The 15,375-nt window shown below is 46.0% G+C and overlaps 1 protein-coding gene across 2 annotated transcripts in view; it reads left to right on the plus strand.

Moving 5' to 3' along the window:
• The window catches only part of PDE7B (phosphodiesterase 7B), a 500,526-nt gene that overhangs the window by 214,784 nt on the left and 270,367 nt on the right, over positions 1-15,375 (plus strand). For both annotated transcript variants that reach the window (XM_073671310.1, XM_073671309.1), the window contains one exon: positions 9,613-9,673. In XM_073671310.1, the coding sequence (XP_073527411.1) occupies positions 9,613-9,673 (61 nt within the window). The remainder of the gene's footprint in view (positions 1-9,612; positions 9,674-15,375) is intronic.

A 15,375-nucleotide genomic window follows, 5' to 3' on the forward strand; every position in this document is an offset into this window, starting at 1 on the left:
GCTGAGGAAGCATCAGGGGTGTGTCTGCAGTAGCTATAAGAAACAGGAAGTTCAGCGGGCGTCGCCCTAAGCAGACAGAGCAGAGCAAAGCAGACCATATGGAAAGAAGCCAAAGTGATAGTCTGGACTGGAAATCAAGTGCGCGCTCTTGCACAGTGGGAGATGGACCACTATGCAAGGACGCCGCCAGGTATGTTACAGTAACCCCCCCTTACGCCCCCTCTTCTTCAGGCCTGCCAGAATTTTCCGAAGGGAATTCGAGGACCAATCCTTCACTTCAAGGAGATTACTTCTGCTGTCCACAGAAAAAACTGGTCTCATCTGGGTAGCTAGGATGCTACCTCCTATCCATCCATCCTCAGCAACAGACGAAACGGGTGGAGTACCAGGAACAGCACACAAGGAAGTCTCTCTCCACATATTTTCAGGTGGCACCCCAGAGGGTACAGGAGACAACTGGAAGTCCTCCGCCGGGTTGGAGGGGGGCAGAGACTCGGGGGTAACCTCTGCTTCGGGGTACATCTTGTCAAGCTCACAGGATGAAATGGGCGAGGTATCAGGTACAAGGTGTAGAAACGTCACTGTCCATTTGTTATCTGGTGGTACCCCGGAGGATTCAGGAAACAACTGGAGGTCCTCCGCCGGGTCGGAGGAGTGCAGAGACTCGGGGGTAACCTCTGCTTCGGAGTACACTAGGTTGAAATCACTGGACGAAGCGGGCGAGGTATCAGGTACCGAGTATAGGAAAGTCTCTGTCCATTCACTACCAGGTAGCACCCCGAAGGGTTCTGGAGACAACTAGAGGTCCTCCGCCTGGTCGGAGGGGTGTAGAGACTCGGGGGTAACCTCTGCTTCAGAGTACACTAGGTCGGACTCACTGGACGAAGAGGGCGAGGTATCAGGTACAGAGTATAGGAAAGTCTCTGTCCATTCGCTACCAGGTAGCACCCCGAAGGGTTCAGGAGACAACTGGAGGTCCTCCGCCTGGTCGGAGGGGTGTAGAGACTCAGGGGTAACCTCTGCTTCGGAGTACACTAAGTCGGACTCACTGGACGAAGCGAGCGAGGTATCAGGTACCGGGTGTAGGGAAGTCTCTCTCCATTTGTCATCAAATGGTATCCCGGAGGATTCAGGAGGCAACAGGGGGTCCTCCGCCAGGTTGTAGAGGTGCACGGACTCGGAGGTAATCACTGCTTCGGAGTACCCTTGGACAGGCTCACCGATTAAAGTGGGTGAAGTATCAGATACCGGGTGCAGGAAGTCCTCCTGTGTGGATTCTGGGTGGGCAGCAGTCTCTTCGGACAGGAGAACTGGTGCGCTACCCACGCACATTACCCGTTGGGGCTGCTCCGGGATACTGGGAAGTGAAGCTTCAGCAGGGACTTCAAGGTTGGGGTCAGGAGGTCTTTGGGAGGACAGACCCTGGGGTGACGGCTTGCCTCTACGCCTAGCACGTCTGGACTGCCTCTTGAGGTTGGGAGAAGTATTCCGGAGAGCGTAGTTATCCTGTGTGGATTCTGGGTGGGCAGTAGTCTGTTTGGGCAGGAGGACTAGTGCGCTACCCACACACATTACCCATCGGGGCTGCTCCGGGATATTGGGAAGTGAAGCTTCAGCAGGGGCTTCTGGGTTAGGGTCATCGAAGACCATTAGAAAGGCCACCAGGAAGGCCTGCAGGTCCAGGATGATAGGATCCTGTGCGTCCCATAGGGGGGTGATCCATTTCAAGGCATCACCCGCTAGGTAAGACATCATGAATCCCACCTTAACCCGATCGGTGGGAAAATAAAGAGGGTAGAACTTGAAGTGTAGCAAGCATTGCTCCACAAATGCACGACTCAGTCTAGGATCCCCATAGTACCGTGGCGGATCCGCATGAACGACTGCAGATAGATCCATCTGTATGGGTGCGTAATTCGCCTGGAACTCAGCTGGTAGCAAAAATAAATAAATTTCTTCTAGATGCACGTATTCGCTGAAAAACGTCTCAGAGAGTGAAGGCCGTGGGGCTCAACGGGAACCATGGCCTGAGCATGCTGTAATGCACGCGCCCGGACTGACTGGTGTGTGCGTGTATATGTAGTGATTCCACTGGACCGTACCGGAGAGTGAATGCCTGGAGGGGCGTAACTAAGTATCCACCCGATCCGACCAAGGTCGCACGACGGCATATGACGCCAGTGCACCAAGGAGGGACCGAGCAGAGGGACCAGGTGCTACTCCAAGTCAGACCCCGGACATGGCTGTTGACCCACACCGGGGAATACAGGAACAGGCAGGTTAGGCTGGCACACAGACTGGTGGGTACAGGCTGACACGGCAGGTATGCAGACGGGTGGATGCTGGCAAGCACGACTGGTATGCAAACAGGGAGGTACTGGCAGGTACGGCCGGTATGCAGGCAGGTGGATGTTGGTAAGCACGACTGGTATGCATGCAGGGAGGTACTGGCAGGTACGACAGGTTGGAGCACAGAGTGGATAGGACCCAGTTCAGACTGGGACTCAGGAACAGAACCGCAGATGCGGTGGACAAACACAGCAGAGTGAGGCCGCCCGGAGCGGCGAGCAAGAGCAAAGCAAGACGAGACCGCCTGGAGCGGTGAGCGAGAGTAGAGCAGGACGAGGCCGCCTGGAGCAGTGAACAAAGGGTCAGAGCAGAGCGAGACTGCCGGAGCAGCGAGCAAAGGGTCAGAGCGGAGCAAGACTGCCGGAGCAGCGAGCAAAGGGTCAGAGCAGAGCGAGACTGCCGGAGCAGCGAGCAAAGGGTCAGAGCAGAGCGAGACTGCCGGAGCAGCGAGCAAAGGGTCAGAGCGGAGCGAGACTGCCGGAGCAGCGAGCAAAGGGTCAGAGCAGAGCGAGACTGCCGGAGCAGCGAGCAAAGGGTCAGAGCAGAGCGAGACTGCCGGAGCAGTGAGCAAAGGGTCAGAGCAGAGCGAGACTGCCGGAGCAGCGAGCAAAGGGTCAGAGCAGAGCGAGACTGCTGGAGCAGTGAGCAAAGGGTCAGAGCAGAGCGAGACTGCCGGAGCAGTGAGCAAAGGGTCAGGGCAGAGCGATACTGTCGGAGCAGTGAGCAAAGGGTCAGGGCAGAGCGAGACCACCGGAGCAGTGAGCAAAGGGTCAGAGCAGAGCGAGACTGCCGGAGCAGTGAGCAAAGAGTCAGAGCAGAGCGAGACTGCCGGAGCAGTGAGTAAAGGGTCAGGGCAGAGCGAGACTGCCGGAGCAGTGAGCAAAGGGTAAGAGCAGAGTGAGACTGTCGGAGCAGTGAGCAAAGGGTCATCAGAGCAAGACTGCCGGAGCAGTGAGCAAAGGGTCAGAGCAGAGTGAGACTGCCGGAGCAGTGAGCAAAGGGTCAGAGCAGACACGAACCGCCGGAGCGGTGAACAAGGCAGAGCAGGCAGAAACAGACGGAGCGGTGAGCAAGGCAGGGAAGAGGGGACAGGGCTCTTTTCACACGGAACAGACAGGAAGGGAAAGGCAGAACCAGATACCCACAGGGTACTTGCAGTGAAATAGCGAGTGGACCACAAACTCACAAACGGAAGTACAGTGACAACGAGCAGGAGTTAGGTACGAGTTCAGACTCTGCAGAAAAAGGGAAGATATGGGCGTAGAGAGAAATGGGAAACAGGCTGGAAGATGGTTAGGGCAGGAACAGACACTGGGAAAAGACACAGACAACAGATCTAGGTATACGGCCCCTAGAGGGCAGAAGGAACAGGCTAAGAGCGTGTTCACACGGGCCTGGAAATACAGCTTCCAGGAAAGGCAGCTGGCTAGAGAACACAGACAGGACTCAGTTCAGACACGGGAACTGATACCGCAAGGCAGGAAACATAGACAGGACCTGGCCAACTGACTGTACTAGATGCTCAGGCAAGGATTCCAGGGAGGAGCTGGGTTAAATACCAGGTGACAGACAGCAATAGGCTGAGGAAGCATCAGGGGTGTGTCTGCAGTAGCTATAAGAAACAGGAAGTTCAGTGGGCGTCGCCCTAAGCAGACAGAGCAGAGCAAAGCAGACCATATGGAAAGAAGCCAAAGTGATAGTCTGGACTGGAAATCAAGTGCGCGCTCTTGCACAGTGGGAGATGGACCACTATGCAAGGATGCTGCCAGGTATGTTACACAGGTTCACACTGAGCACATGTGACAGACGTGACTGAGTCTTGAGACGCCGTGGAGAGCAATCTGCTGCCTGCAACATCCTTCAGCATGACCGGTTTGGCAGTGTGGTCAGTAATGGTGTGGGGTGGCATTTCTTTGGAGGGCCGCACAGCCCTCCATTTGCTTGCCAGAGGTAGCCTGACTGCCATTAGGTACCGAGGTGAGATCGTCAGACCCCTTGTGAGACCATATGCTGGTGCACTTGGCCCTGGGTTCCTCCTAATGCAGGATAATGCCAGACCTCATGTGGCTGGAGTGTGTCAACAGTTCCTGCAAGATGAAGGCATTGAAGCTATGGACTGGCCCACCCGTTCCCCAGACCTGAATCCGATTGAGCACATCTGGGACATCATGTCTCGCTCCATCCACCAACGTCACATTACACCACAGACTGTCCAGGAGTTGGCGGATGCTTTAGTCCAGGTCAGGGAGGAGATCCCACAGGAGACCATCCGCAACCTTATCAGGAGCATGCCCAGGCATTGTAGGGAGATCATACAGGCACGTGGATGCCACACACAATACTGAGCCTCATTTTGACTTGTTTTAAGGACATTACATCAAAGTTGACTCAGCCTGTAGTGTGTTTTTCCACTTGAATTTTGGGGGTGACTCCAAATCCAGGCCTTCATTGGTTAATAAATTTGATTTCCATTGATGATTTTTGTGTGATTTTGTTGTCAGCACATTCAACTTTGTACAAAACAAAGTATTTAATGAGAATATTTAATTCATTCAGATCTAGGATGTGTTATTTGAGTGTTCCCTTTATTTTTTTGAGCAGTGTATAGTTGGAAAACTTAATGATGTAAGGTGTCAAACACCTACAGTGAAACATGGTGGTGACAATGTCATGGTTTGGGGCTGCTTTTCTGCATCTGCCATTGGCCCTCTGCATAGAATTGATGGAAATATGAATGCTACCATGTACAAATACAGGTGCATCTCACTAAAGTAGAATATCATCAAAAAGTTAATTTATTTCAGTTCTTCAATACAAAAAGTGAAACTCATCTATCTATATAATTGTCTTATCCCATCTGTCTGTCTGTCTTTCTGTCTGTCTTTCTGTCTGTCTGTCTGTCTGTCCTGGAAATCCCGGGTCGCTGATTGGTCCGGCCGCGGCCAATCAGCGACGCGGCATTTCAGAAAAACATGGCGGCCGTTAGCGGCTCATGTGCGGCACGGAGGTCAGCGGTGATGCAGCCGGGAGATGCAGCCGGCTACTCGCAGCATAAGTCCCCCGACTGCAGGCGCCGCTGACCTACATGCGGCTATCGTCGGGAGATCAGCGGCTACGGCCGCTTATCTCCCGAGGACAAGTGTGACGCCCCTCCCCTCCTTTCCCCTCCTCTCCCCTCCTCTCTTCTCCCCTCCATCAGGACCCCGGCACCTGGCGTCATACTTACCCCTCCCCTCCCCTCCTCTCACCTTCCCTCCCCTCCTCTCCCCTCCCCTCTCCTCTCCTCCCGTCCCTCCCCCCGCTCGATCAGGACCCTGGCACCCGGCGTCATACTTACCCCTCCCTGTGCCTCCGCAGCAGCTCCTGTGTCTTCCGCTGATGCTCTGTGACGTCTCAGGTCAGAGGGCGCGGTGACGTCTTTACACCGCGCTCTCTCCTGAGCGGTCACAGCGCACAGCGGGAAGATGCCGGCTACGCTGGAGTCCAGAGAAGCAGTGAGGTGAGTATTGGATTTTTTTTTTTTTGTATGGGGCCATAGGGGACCTGCATGGGGCACTATGGGGGGATGGGACATCCTGCATGGGGTATTATATAGGGGGATGTGACAGCCTGCATGGGGCATTATATTGGGGGGAGAGGTGACATCCTGCATGGGCCATTATATGGGGGGAGAGGTGACATCCTACATGGGGCATTATATGGGGGAGAGGTGACATCCTACATGGGGCATTATATGGGGGGATGGGACATCCTGCATGGGGTATTATATAGGGGGATGTGACAGTCTGCATGGGGCATTATATGGGGGAGAGGTAACATCCTGCATGGGCCATTATATGGGGGGAGAGGTGACATCCTACATGGGGCATTATATGGGGGAGAGGTGACATCCTGCATGGGGTATTATATGGGGGAGAGGTGACATCCTGCATGGGGTATTATATAGGGGGGATGTGACAGCCTGCATGGGGCATTATATGGGGGGAGAGGTGACATCCTGCATGGGCCATTATATGGGGGGAGAGGTGACATCCTACATGGGGCATTATATGGGGGAGAGGTGACATCCTGCATGGGGTATTATATAGGGGGGATGTGACAGCCTGCATGGGGCATTATATGGGGGGAGAGGTGACATCCTGCATGGGCCATTATATGGGGGAGAGGTGACATCCTACATGGGGCATTATATGGGAGAACAAGTGACATCCTGCATGGGGTATTATATAGGGGGGATGTGACTTCCTGCATGGGGCATTATAAAGGAGGGTCGGGAGACATATGCTAGAATACCCGATGCGTTAGAATCGGGCCACCATCTAGTATATTATATAAAGTCATTACAAACAGAGTGATCTATTTCAAGAGAAATGGAATGGAGCAAGATCGCTTAAGATGTCTTGAATACCCTCGTGGCTTCAATGCCCCTTCGGTGTAGTGCAGTAATTAAAGCAAGAGGTTATGCTACAAAATACTATGTTATGGCATTGTAAGCAATGAATTACTCTCTATGTTGTGATCAATAAATAATATATGTAAAACTTTTGGCAGTCAGTTTGCTTTAATTAAATGACCATACCTATATTCAAAGGCATTTTGGTTAAAATTAAGGTCTTTCACAACTTCATGCACTTTCCTTTCATCACCAGGGAAATGGCATCACAACAACCAGACAGAAGTAATCACACTTAAAAAAAATGCAAAACTTTTGGTCACCACTGTAGGTATGTAGCATAGAAACTTTGCTCCAAAAGCAGGCATCATGTGTCAGCATACAGACTTGCTACAGCACTATAGAAGGGAGCTGTAGGGAAGCTGCATGCCTCTCTTCATTCTTTGTCATGTAGATGAGGCATAAGGACCATACCACATGCTGCTTCTAAATCCATGTGTCCAAAACTACACCCTTCTGATGCTACAATCCAATGGGAGAAACCAAATCATGAGACCATAGGGCATCACAGGGGGTAAAGTTTCAGATGAATACAGCCAAATGCACGATCTAGTATCACCCCAACAGGTACATCAGAATATTATATATTATATCATGATTTTTTTATAATTTTGTTTTTTTAGTTGAATTCTTAATTGCCATGTAAATTTCTATGGCTTGTCCTAAATAAGTGATAATGATAATAATTAAATACAGACAAATATTCAAAGCTTCAAAACTATTGTATGTGAGACAATTAAACATGAAAGAAAACATTTACCTGGAGAACTCACAGTTTCGTTTTTTTCCCTTAGATTTGTCACACTCATGCAGCATTTCATGCTTTGTATTTTTTTCCATAGTGTAAATGAAGTTTTCATAGAGTGTATTTTCATTTTCTAACCAGATCATATTTCTAATTAGCAAGTCAATTATGGTACTATATTGCACAAAGCAATAAAAATGATTCAATTACGGAATTGTAGATTTGTTTTTTAATTTATAATGGAAGTTAAAATAATAAACAGATTGGATGAGGAAATAATGTAATGTGATTATTGACTTATTTCAGCAATGGATCCTACCTGTGATAAAGTACTTAAAAAGAACTTGTTAAAAGTGATAGTTTATGCTCCTATTTTAGTCTCACTGCTCCCTTTAATATTCCGTTGTTTTGTTTTTTTTGGGGGGGGGGGGGTAATCCAACAAATGGATCTAGAGATATGGGCCTTTTTTATTTAATGTGCCCAATATGCTAATTTTTATGCTCTTTGCCAAGGAGCATTGCTCACAGGATAGTAATGTAAAGAAGCCTGTGAGCACCGCCGCCTTGGGAAAAAAAAACACATAAAAATTAGTCTATTGGGCTTACAAAATAGAAAACTCATATCTCTGGAATTGTATAGTGGATTAAAAAAATGAATACTTATGAAAGCAGCAGAAATAAAATAAAGGCAAAAACTGCAAAAACATGCCACTTTTCACTTGGTGACTTGTGCTCTTTAAAACTAAACAAGGGCTTTTGTAAAACTGTATTTTGGGGGAAGTGGAAACACAAAAAGGGTAGTAGAATTTAAGGTATATTAACATGAGAGATTAATTTCAGAAATTTATTTTTGATAATTGGATCCATTCATATTTCAACATTTGACCACTATAGTGAGGGAAGGGGGCTGGCTGACTAGTAATTTCAATTGCTAAGTTGCACCACTTCTACAATTTATAGACGGCTAATGGAGCCAGCTTAATTAACTATTGAAATGAGCAGTCAGCCAGCCTCCTTCACTCACATGTCAACACAGTAACCACCGCCCTGTATGGAGCACAGGACCGGGAGAGAACCAGCATGGACCCAGACTCAGGGGCGGATATACCACTGGCGCAACCTGTGCAGTCACTCAGGTGCCCGAGAGGTATGGGGGCCACTACGTCCTCCAAAGCAGGTGGAATTGTGCATTATGATGAGATATTGAACTGCAAAGAGTCCATATAGTGTTCTTGTACATATCAGACATATCGCAGAATGGCGCTGGCACTGGAGGTGAGGAGTACAGACTGTTTTTATTTTACATATAAAGGGCCCATATTCTTGCACAGGGACCTTTTCTCTCTGTGTCCGCCAGTGCCTAGAATGCAACATCTATCTGGGCTAATAAGACTATATTAGTATATTTTCTAATTTACAATAAAGGTCGTTTAACCATTTTATCACATTGTATTTGATCTGCAACCCCTTTAAAGTATGAGTTAGGCCAGTTTTACACTAATGTAAGATAGCAAAACCATCTAATGTGTATGGGGGCGCCAGACTGAGGGTGGGGGAAATGCCCATCGAACATGTCTAATTTTAGACTGCCGATCCCCTTGTACTACCAGAGATAAGCTGCTGACAGAGATGTCTCATAGAGAACAACAGAGCAGTTGGCCAAGCGATGTTCCTGTGTATGAGAAAGACGACTGAGATGGCTGTCAACCAAAGGATCGACCGAAACATCATTCAGCCAACGGCCATCTAATGACAGCCAGCTTTAGAGATATAGTTTTAGGTGATCTAACTTCAGATCTTTAGAAAGGCAGGACGTTGGTAGCCAATATTACCCTTAACTAAAACAGTCACATATTCTTTATATCTTAGAAATGATTTTTACGCTGGGAATAGGACTACGTTTTCTGCTTGGTTTTCTGATGTTTAGTATAAAGAGTACTTTATACCTTTATTCTTATACAGCATTCCTAAAGTCATGTACCACAAGAGAATAAGAATAAGAATAACTCACCAGCAGATCTCATATGGACAGTCGTATAACAGACATATTCTTTTGTCTTTTCAGAGGTGTGGAGAAATCCCATTTGACAACCCAGATCAGAATGCCAGATGCGTGTGCATGCTAGGTAAGAGGTCTTCATTTTTCTAATGCAAATGCTAAATGTTATGAAGCTTTACCCCTGTACTTCTGGTGAATTTGAAACGAGTACAGCCATGAAGTTTTCATTCACAAAATAATCCTATTAGTTTTGGCTGGCAACACAAAGTTAAAATATTTTTATATACTGAAATACTCTTTCTAAAAAATATACCGTATATAAAATAAAAGATGATTTAGGCCATAAAATTGATGAAAAAAGTGCTTTTTTCATGTGCCTGGAATCTTGTTGAAGATTGGGCAGGAAGATATTTGTGGTTTAAATCCCAATTCCCACAAGCCACGTGAAAATAGCTTCTTGGCGATCTCTGTACAGCAACCATTGCAAGGACGTTCACAGCTAACAAATTATTGGCATCAAGCAATGAAGCAAACATTGCAGGCAAATAAACTTGTTATTATGACTTTAGCTGGGTCTTATGGAATGTCCTCTCCAGAAAACGCTACCATTTTATTCTCTTGCTGTCCTGTTCACAGAAATGTCTGGAAGTTGTAGACACATCATTATTGTCTGTTGTGATGACTAATTGGAAACTGCCTGGTTAAAATGTTAATGTGAAAATATATGCAAGGTCTCCTTGTTTAAAATGTTAGCTTTTTGTTACTGTACTGGGGTGCACAGCACACTGTTAGATTGAATAACTTTAAAGGGGTTGTCCGCTACTCAGACAACCCTTTCTCATTCCCTATGTTTCCCCCCAATAAAATAATAACATTTATACTCCGGTGCCAACAACATTCCGGTGGTATGGGCACTGGCTCTTCCGGGGATCACATGACATTTTTATGCCACGCGATCCCTGTGGCCAGTCAGCACAGGCTTAACTCTCACCGCCTTCGGACAAATCACGTATATCCAGAGGAAGTGAGAGCTGCTCAGCGACCGCTGATTGGCCGCAGGGATCACAAATCAAACACATATAGAGGAAATGAGAGCTGCTCAGCGACCACTGATTGGCTGCAGGGGTGGCATAGCATAACAATGTCAATATGTGTCTGGCCTCGTTCAGTTGAGGCACCAGAGAATCCTGACAGCATGCATTAAGCATTCTGTTAGGTTTCACAGGTCTGCAGTCAAACTGAGTGACTACAGACCTGAACCCCAATCCTAGAAAACATCTCTAAGAAGGTTGTTACATACAGGTTCCTGAGGTCTTCTCCCTCTCCAAGACAGGAGGTAGAGTAAAATGCATAAAATACGTCTGTACCTTCTAGTACTGCATCTTCGATGTTAGACTAGGGTGAGGTTCCAGTACCCGTGTGGGGTCATCCTTATTAGGGTGCGGAACCTGAAAATAGCTGACAGGGATTTAGAGTAGGCAGAGAACTAGGTAAACCTTAAAGTTGACAGCTGGATAATGGAAATCTCAAAGCCATATGTATTTACCCTGAATACCGCCCATCTCCCTGCATATTAAGTCTGCTAACTGTTATGAGCACTTTACATAATATTACACAAGTGGTAGTTTTCTCTGTTTTCGTACATTTTTATTTTTTATGCACATATATCACATTTTTGCATAGTTTTACTTTTAAAATCCATGTCAGAATAGCTGTATAATCCTTTTTGAAAGCTTTCATGTCTGATATTAAAATGAGCATTTAATGAGTCAACCTCTAGCTCATAAAATACTCCTAAACCTATTATCAGGATTACAGCCATTCTAATGTTAACAATCAAAGTAAGTTAACCAGCTTTATTAGGTCCAAGAGATCTAATTAATAATGTATGGAGCTTGTTTTCTGAAATCTGGTTACAGGTTTGCTTTAATGGAGTTGTTCAATATTTTTAAAAGTAAGTCCAGGGTGCTTCAAAAATAACAAATGTTTCTTACAGTCAGACGGGATGTGAAGTGTCATCAACACTGGAACCCAGGATGACAATAAATATCCTGACTGTGCTTTTTTTGTCCATAGTAATTTTAGCTTTGCTCCATCTTATTCTTTCAAAGGCTATGCTCACATTTCTAGTTGTTGTCTATTTGTAATGGATCCAGTGTTAAAAAAAAGCTGTATATCTTATAAATACAGGAAAAACTGATGCAAACTTTGGTTTCCATTTTGCATCTATTTTTATTTCCATTGGTTACGGATCTGTTTTACTAGAGGTGTCTCTGAACACCTGTAATGTGCTGTGCATGCAAAAACAGATAAATTAACAGATGACAAAACAAATGACTATCTATTATGATCTATTTCCCAAAGATTTCAAACATTAAAAAAATAAATCAAGTTGCTATCTGTTTTTTTATGACTGGATAAAAAAGATGTGCAGACTATGTTTTTTGATCCAGCTAAAAAACGGATTGCAGTAAGATTGCAATCAATAGGAAGACATTCTAGGACCTTTCTGTCCCCATTTAAATGTACCTTTATTTCTGTTTTTATCATCCCAAAATTGATAACAAAAATGGAAATAACTACTGGACATGTAAACATAGACTTTAAAGCGCACCTGTCAGCAGGATTGTGCTTAGTAAACCACATACACTGTCAGGTGGGCGCCGTTACACTGAGTAAAATGATACCTTTGTTGATGAAATCCGTCCTGTGGTTCTTTTAGAATCTTTATTTTCATTTCTGATATAATGATATGCTCGTGCTTCTGGGCAGGTCTTTGGGGAGAGGATTTCTCTGGTGCTCTGCTTATGTATTCCTATGTCTGCCTTCTGACAGGTCACTGTGCCTACTATTTTAAATACTGGCTGTGTATTTGTGTTCCAAACCTGAAATTTACATGCAGCAAAACGGCCTCCTTGCCCGTGCATGCGCAGTTGCATCTCTCTGTTGCCGAGAGATGCTACTGTGCAAGCGCCATTTTGCTGGAGGAAAAAGAAATTTGCCTGCAGCAATATGGCGCCGCCGGCCACGCTTGCGCAGTAGCATCTCTCGGCAACAGAGACCTGTCAGAAGGCAGAAATAGGAATACATAAGCAGAGCACAAGATAAAGCCCCTCCCCAAAGTCCCGCGCCAAAGCACGAGCATATCATTATGTCATAAATGAAAATAAAGATTATAAAAGAACCACAGGACGGATTTCATCAACAAAGGTATCATTTTACTCAGTATAATGTTGCCCACTTGACAGTATATGTGGTTTACTGAGCACAATCCTGCTGACAGGTGCGCTTTAACTTAATCAACTTGTCTGTTGTATTTCTGTACTGATAGGATGAACCGTGTTATTTTCACTTCAAGTTCAAAAGGTTAATTGAATGATGAAGAATTATCAGGGTTATGCAAGAAGATAAGGTGATTACTGTAATCTGTGCTTCTAACACTCATGTTTCAGCTCAGGACTAGTGTCGTGATACCAGAGAAAAGCAGCCCTATAGCCATCAGCGTTCTATAACATATTCATTACATCTTTTACTAGAACTTATTCATTACGTGTTCCACTATAATAAGAGAGCTAAAATGTTCCACCCAAAATACAATGTGTGTTATTAACCATGGAAATGGATTTGCATTCTGCCAGCTATTGTTTGATTGATTGAATACTTGATATTGTTACACCTGTAAATTAAATAATTTTGTAATGAAATAAATCAATATATTATTTGGAACATGACTTGCAATAAATGAAGATAGATTAAGCAGTGTTTCAACATCTACAAGCATCCACTTGTGAAAAACTACAGATGTATTATAGAGAAATATGTGAACTTAAAGGGATAGTCTGGTTCTGCTCAAATCCTCCGAATCAGGTGGTGAGCAAGCACTGATGATGATGACATTACTGCACCAGGAGATACCTGCCAGGATGTGTGCACGATCGGCAGATATTATACACGTGTATTAATCATGTGAAGTGGACACAACATCATCGGCTCTGCCCACTTCCTCATGCGCTTTTGTCAGTTTCTTAGCTTTTTTATATATGGCATGATGGATTTGAGATTACAAAGTTTTCTAAGCGAGGAATCAAAATTTAATTTTTATAAAGTACAAATTTCCTTTTCTGAAGATCAGTATGTGTTAATATAAAATACATATACGATGGGAAAAATAAGTATTTTATACACTGCCGATTTTGCAAGTTTCTCACCCACAAAGAATGGAGAGGTCTGTCATTTTTATCGTAGGTACACTTCAACTGTGAGAGAATCTAGAAATAAAAACCAGAAAATTACATTGTGTAATTTTTAAATAATTCAATTGCATTTCATTGCATGAAGTAAGTATTTGATCACCTACCAATCAGCAAGCATTCTGGCTCTCATAGACATGTTAGTTTTCCTTTAAGAAGCCCTCCTACTCTGCACTCATTACCTGTATTAATTGCACCTGTTTGAAGTCGTTACCTGTATAAAAGACACCTGTCCACACACTCAATCAATCACACTCCAACTTCTCCACCATGGCCAAGATCAAAAAGCTGTCTAAGGCCATCAGGGACAAAATTGTAGACCTGCACAAGGCTGGGATGGGCTAAGGACAATAGACAAGCAGCTTGTTGAGCAGGCAACAGCTGTTGGTGCAATTATTAGAAAATGGAAGAAACACAAGATGACTGTCAATCTTCCTAGGTCTGGGGCTCCATGCAAGATCTCACCTTGTGGGGTAAGAATGATTCTGAGAAAGGTCAGGAATCAGTCCAGAACTACATGGGAGGACCTGGTCAATGACCTGAAGAAATCTGGCACCACAGTCTCAAACATTACCGTTAGTAACACACTACGACGTCATGGATTAAAATCCAGCAGGGCAAGCAAGGTCCCACTGCTCACACCAGCAGATGACCAGGCCCATTTGAAGTTCACCAATAACCATCTGGATGATCTAGAGCAGGGTTCCCCAACTCCAGTCCTCAAGGCCCACCAACAGGTCATGTTTTCAGGATTTCCTTAGTATTGCACAGGCAATAATTCCATCACCTGCACAGGCAATAATTCCATCACCTGTGCAATACTAAGGAAATCCTGAAAACATGACTTGTTGGTGGGCCTTGAGGACTGGAGTTGGGGAACCCTGATCTAGAGGAGGCATGGGAGAAGCTCATGTGGTCAGATGAGACTAAAATAGAACTTTTTGGTATCAACTCCACTTACCGTGTTTGGAGGAAGGTTAAGGATGAGTACAACCCCAAGCAAGAACACCATCCCAACCATGAAGCAGGGTGCGGGAAACATCATACTTTGGGGTGCTTTTCTGCAAAGGGGACAAGATGACTGCACCGTATTGAAGGGAGGATGGATGGGGTCATGTATCGCAAGATTTTGACCAACAACTTCCTTCCCTCAGTAAGAGCATTGAAGATAGGTCGTGGCTGGGTCTTCCAGCATGAAAATAACTGGAAGCACACAGCCAGGGCAACTAAGGAGTGGCTCCGTAAGAAGCATTTTAAGGTCCTGGAGTGGCCTAGCCAGTCTGCAGACCTGAAGCCAATAGAAAATTTTTGGAGGGAGCTGAAACTCTGTAGCATCGGCGTCTCTGCCTCCTGCCGGGCAGAGACGCCGTTCCCCTCACTTCCGCGGTTCAGGTCCGGCGTCTTCCCGCTCCCCTGGTGCTGTGGCGCGCACCGCATGCAGCTTCCCGGGCACTGTGCTTAGGGCGCGCGAGCGCTCCCTCCCTCTTAGAGGGGCCGCGTGCCGTCCTATAGAGTCCCCGGCCAATGGCCGGAGGACTTCTGGTATATAAGGCACCTCCTCCAAAATGGAGGTGCCTGT

This window comes from Phyllobates terribilis, unplaced genomic scaffold, assembly GCF_046119375.1.
Source record: "Phyllobates terribilis strain yellow unplaced genomic scaffold, ASM4611937v1 Scaffold_3__8_contigs__length_932513732, whole genome shotgun sequence".
Taxonomy (NCBI): Eukaryota; Metazoa; Chordata; class Amphibia; order Anura; family Dendrobatidae; genus Phyllobates; species Phyllobates terribilis.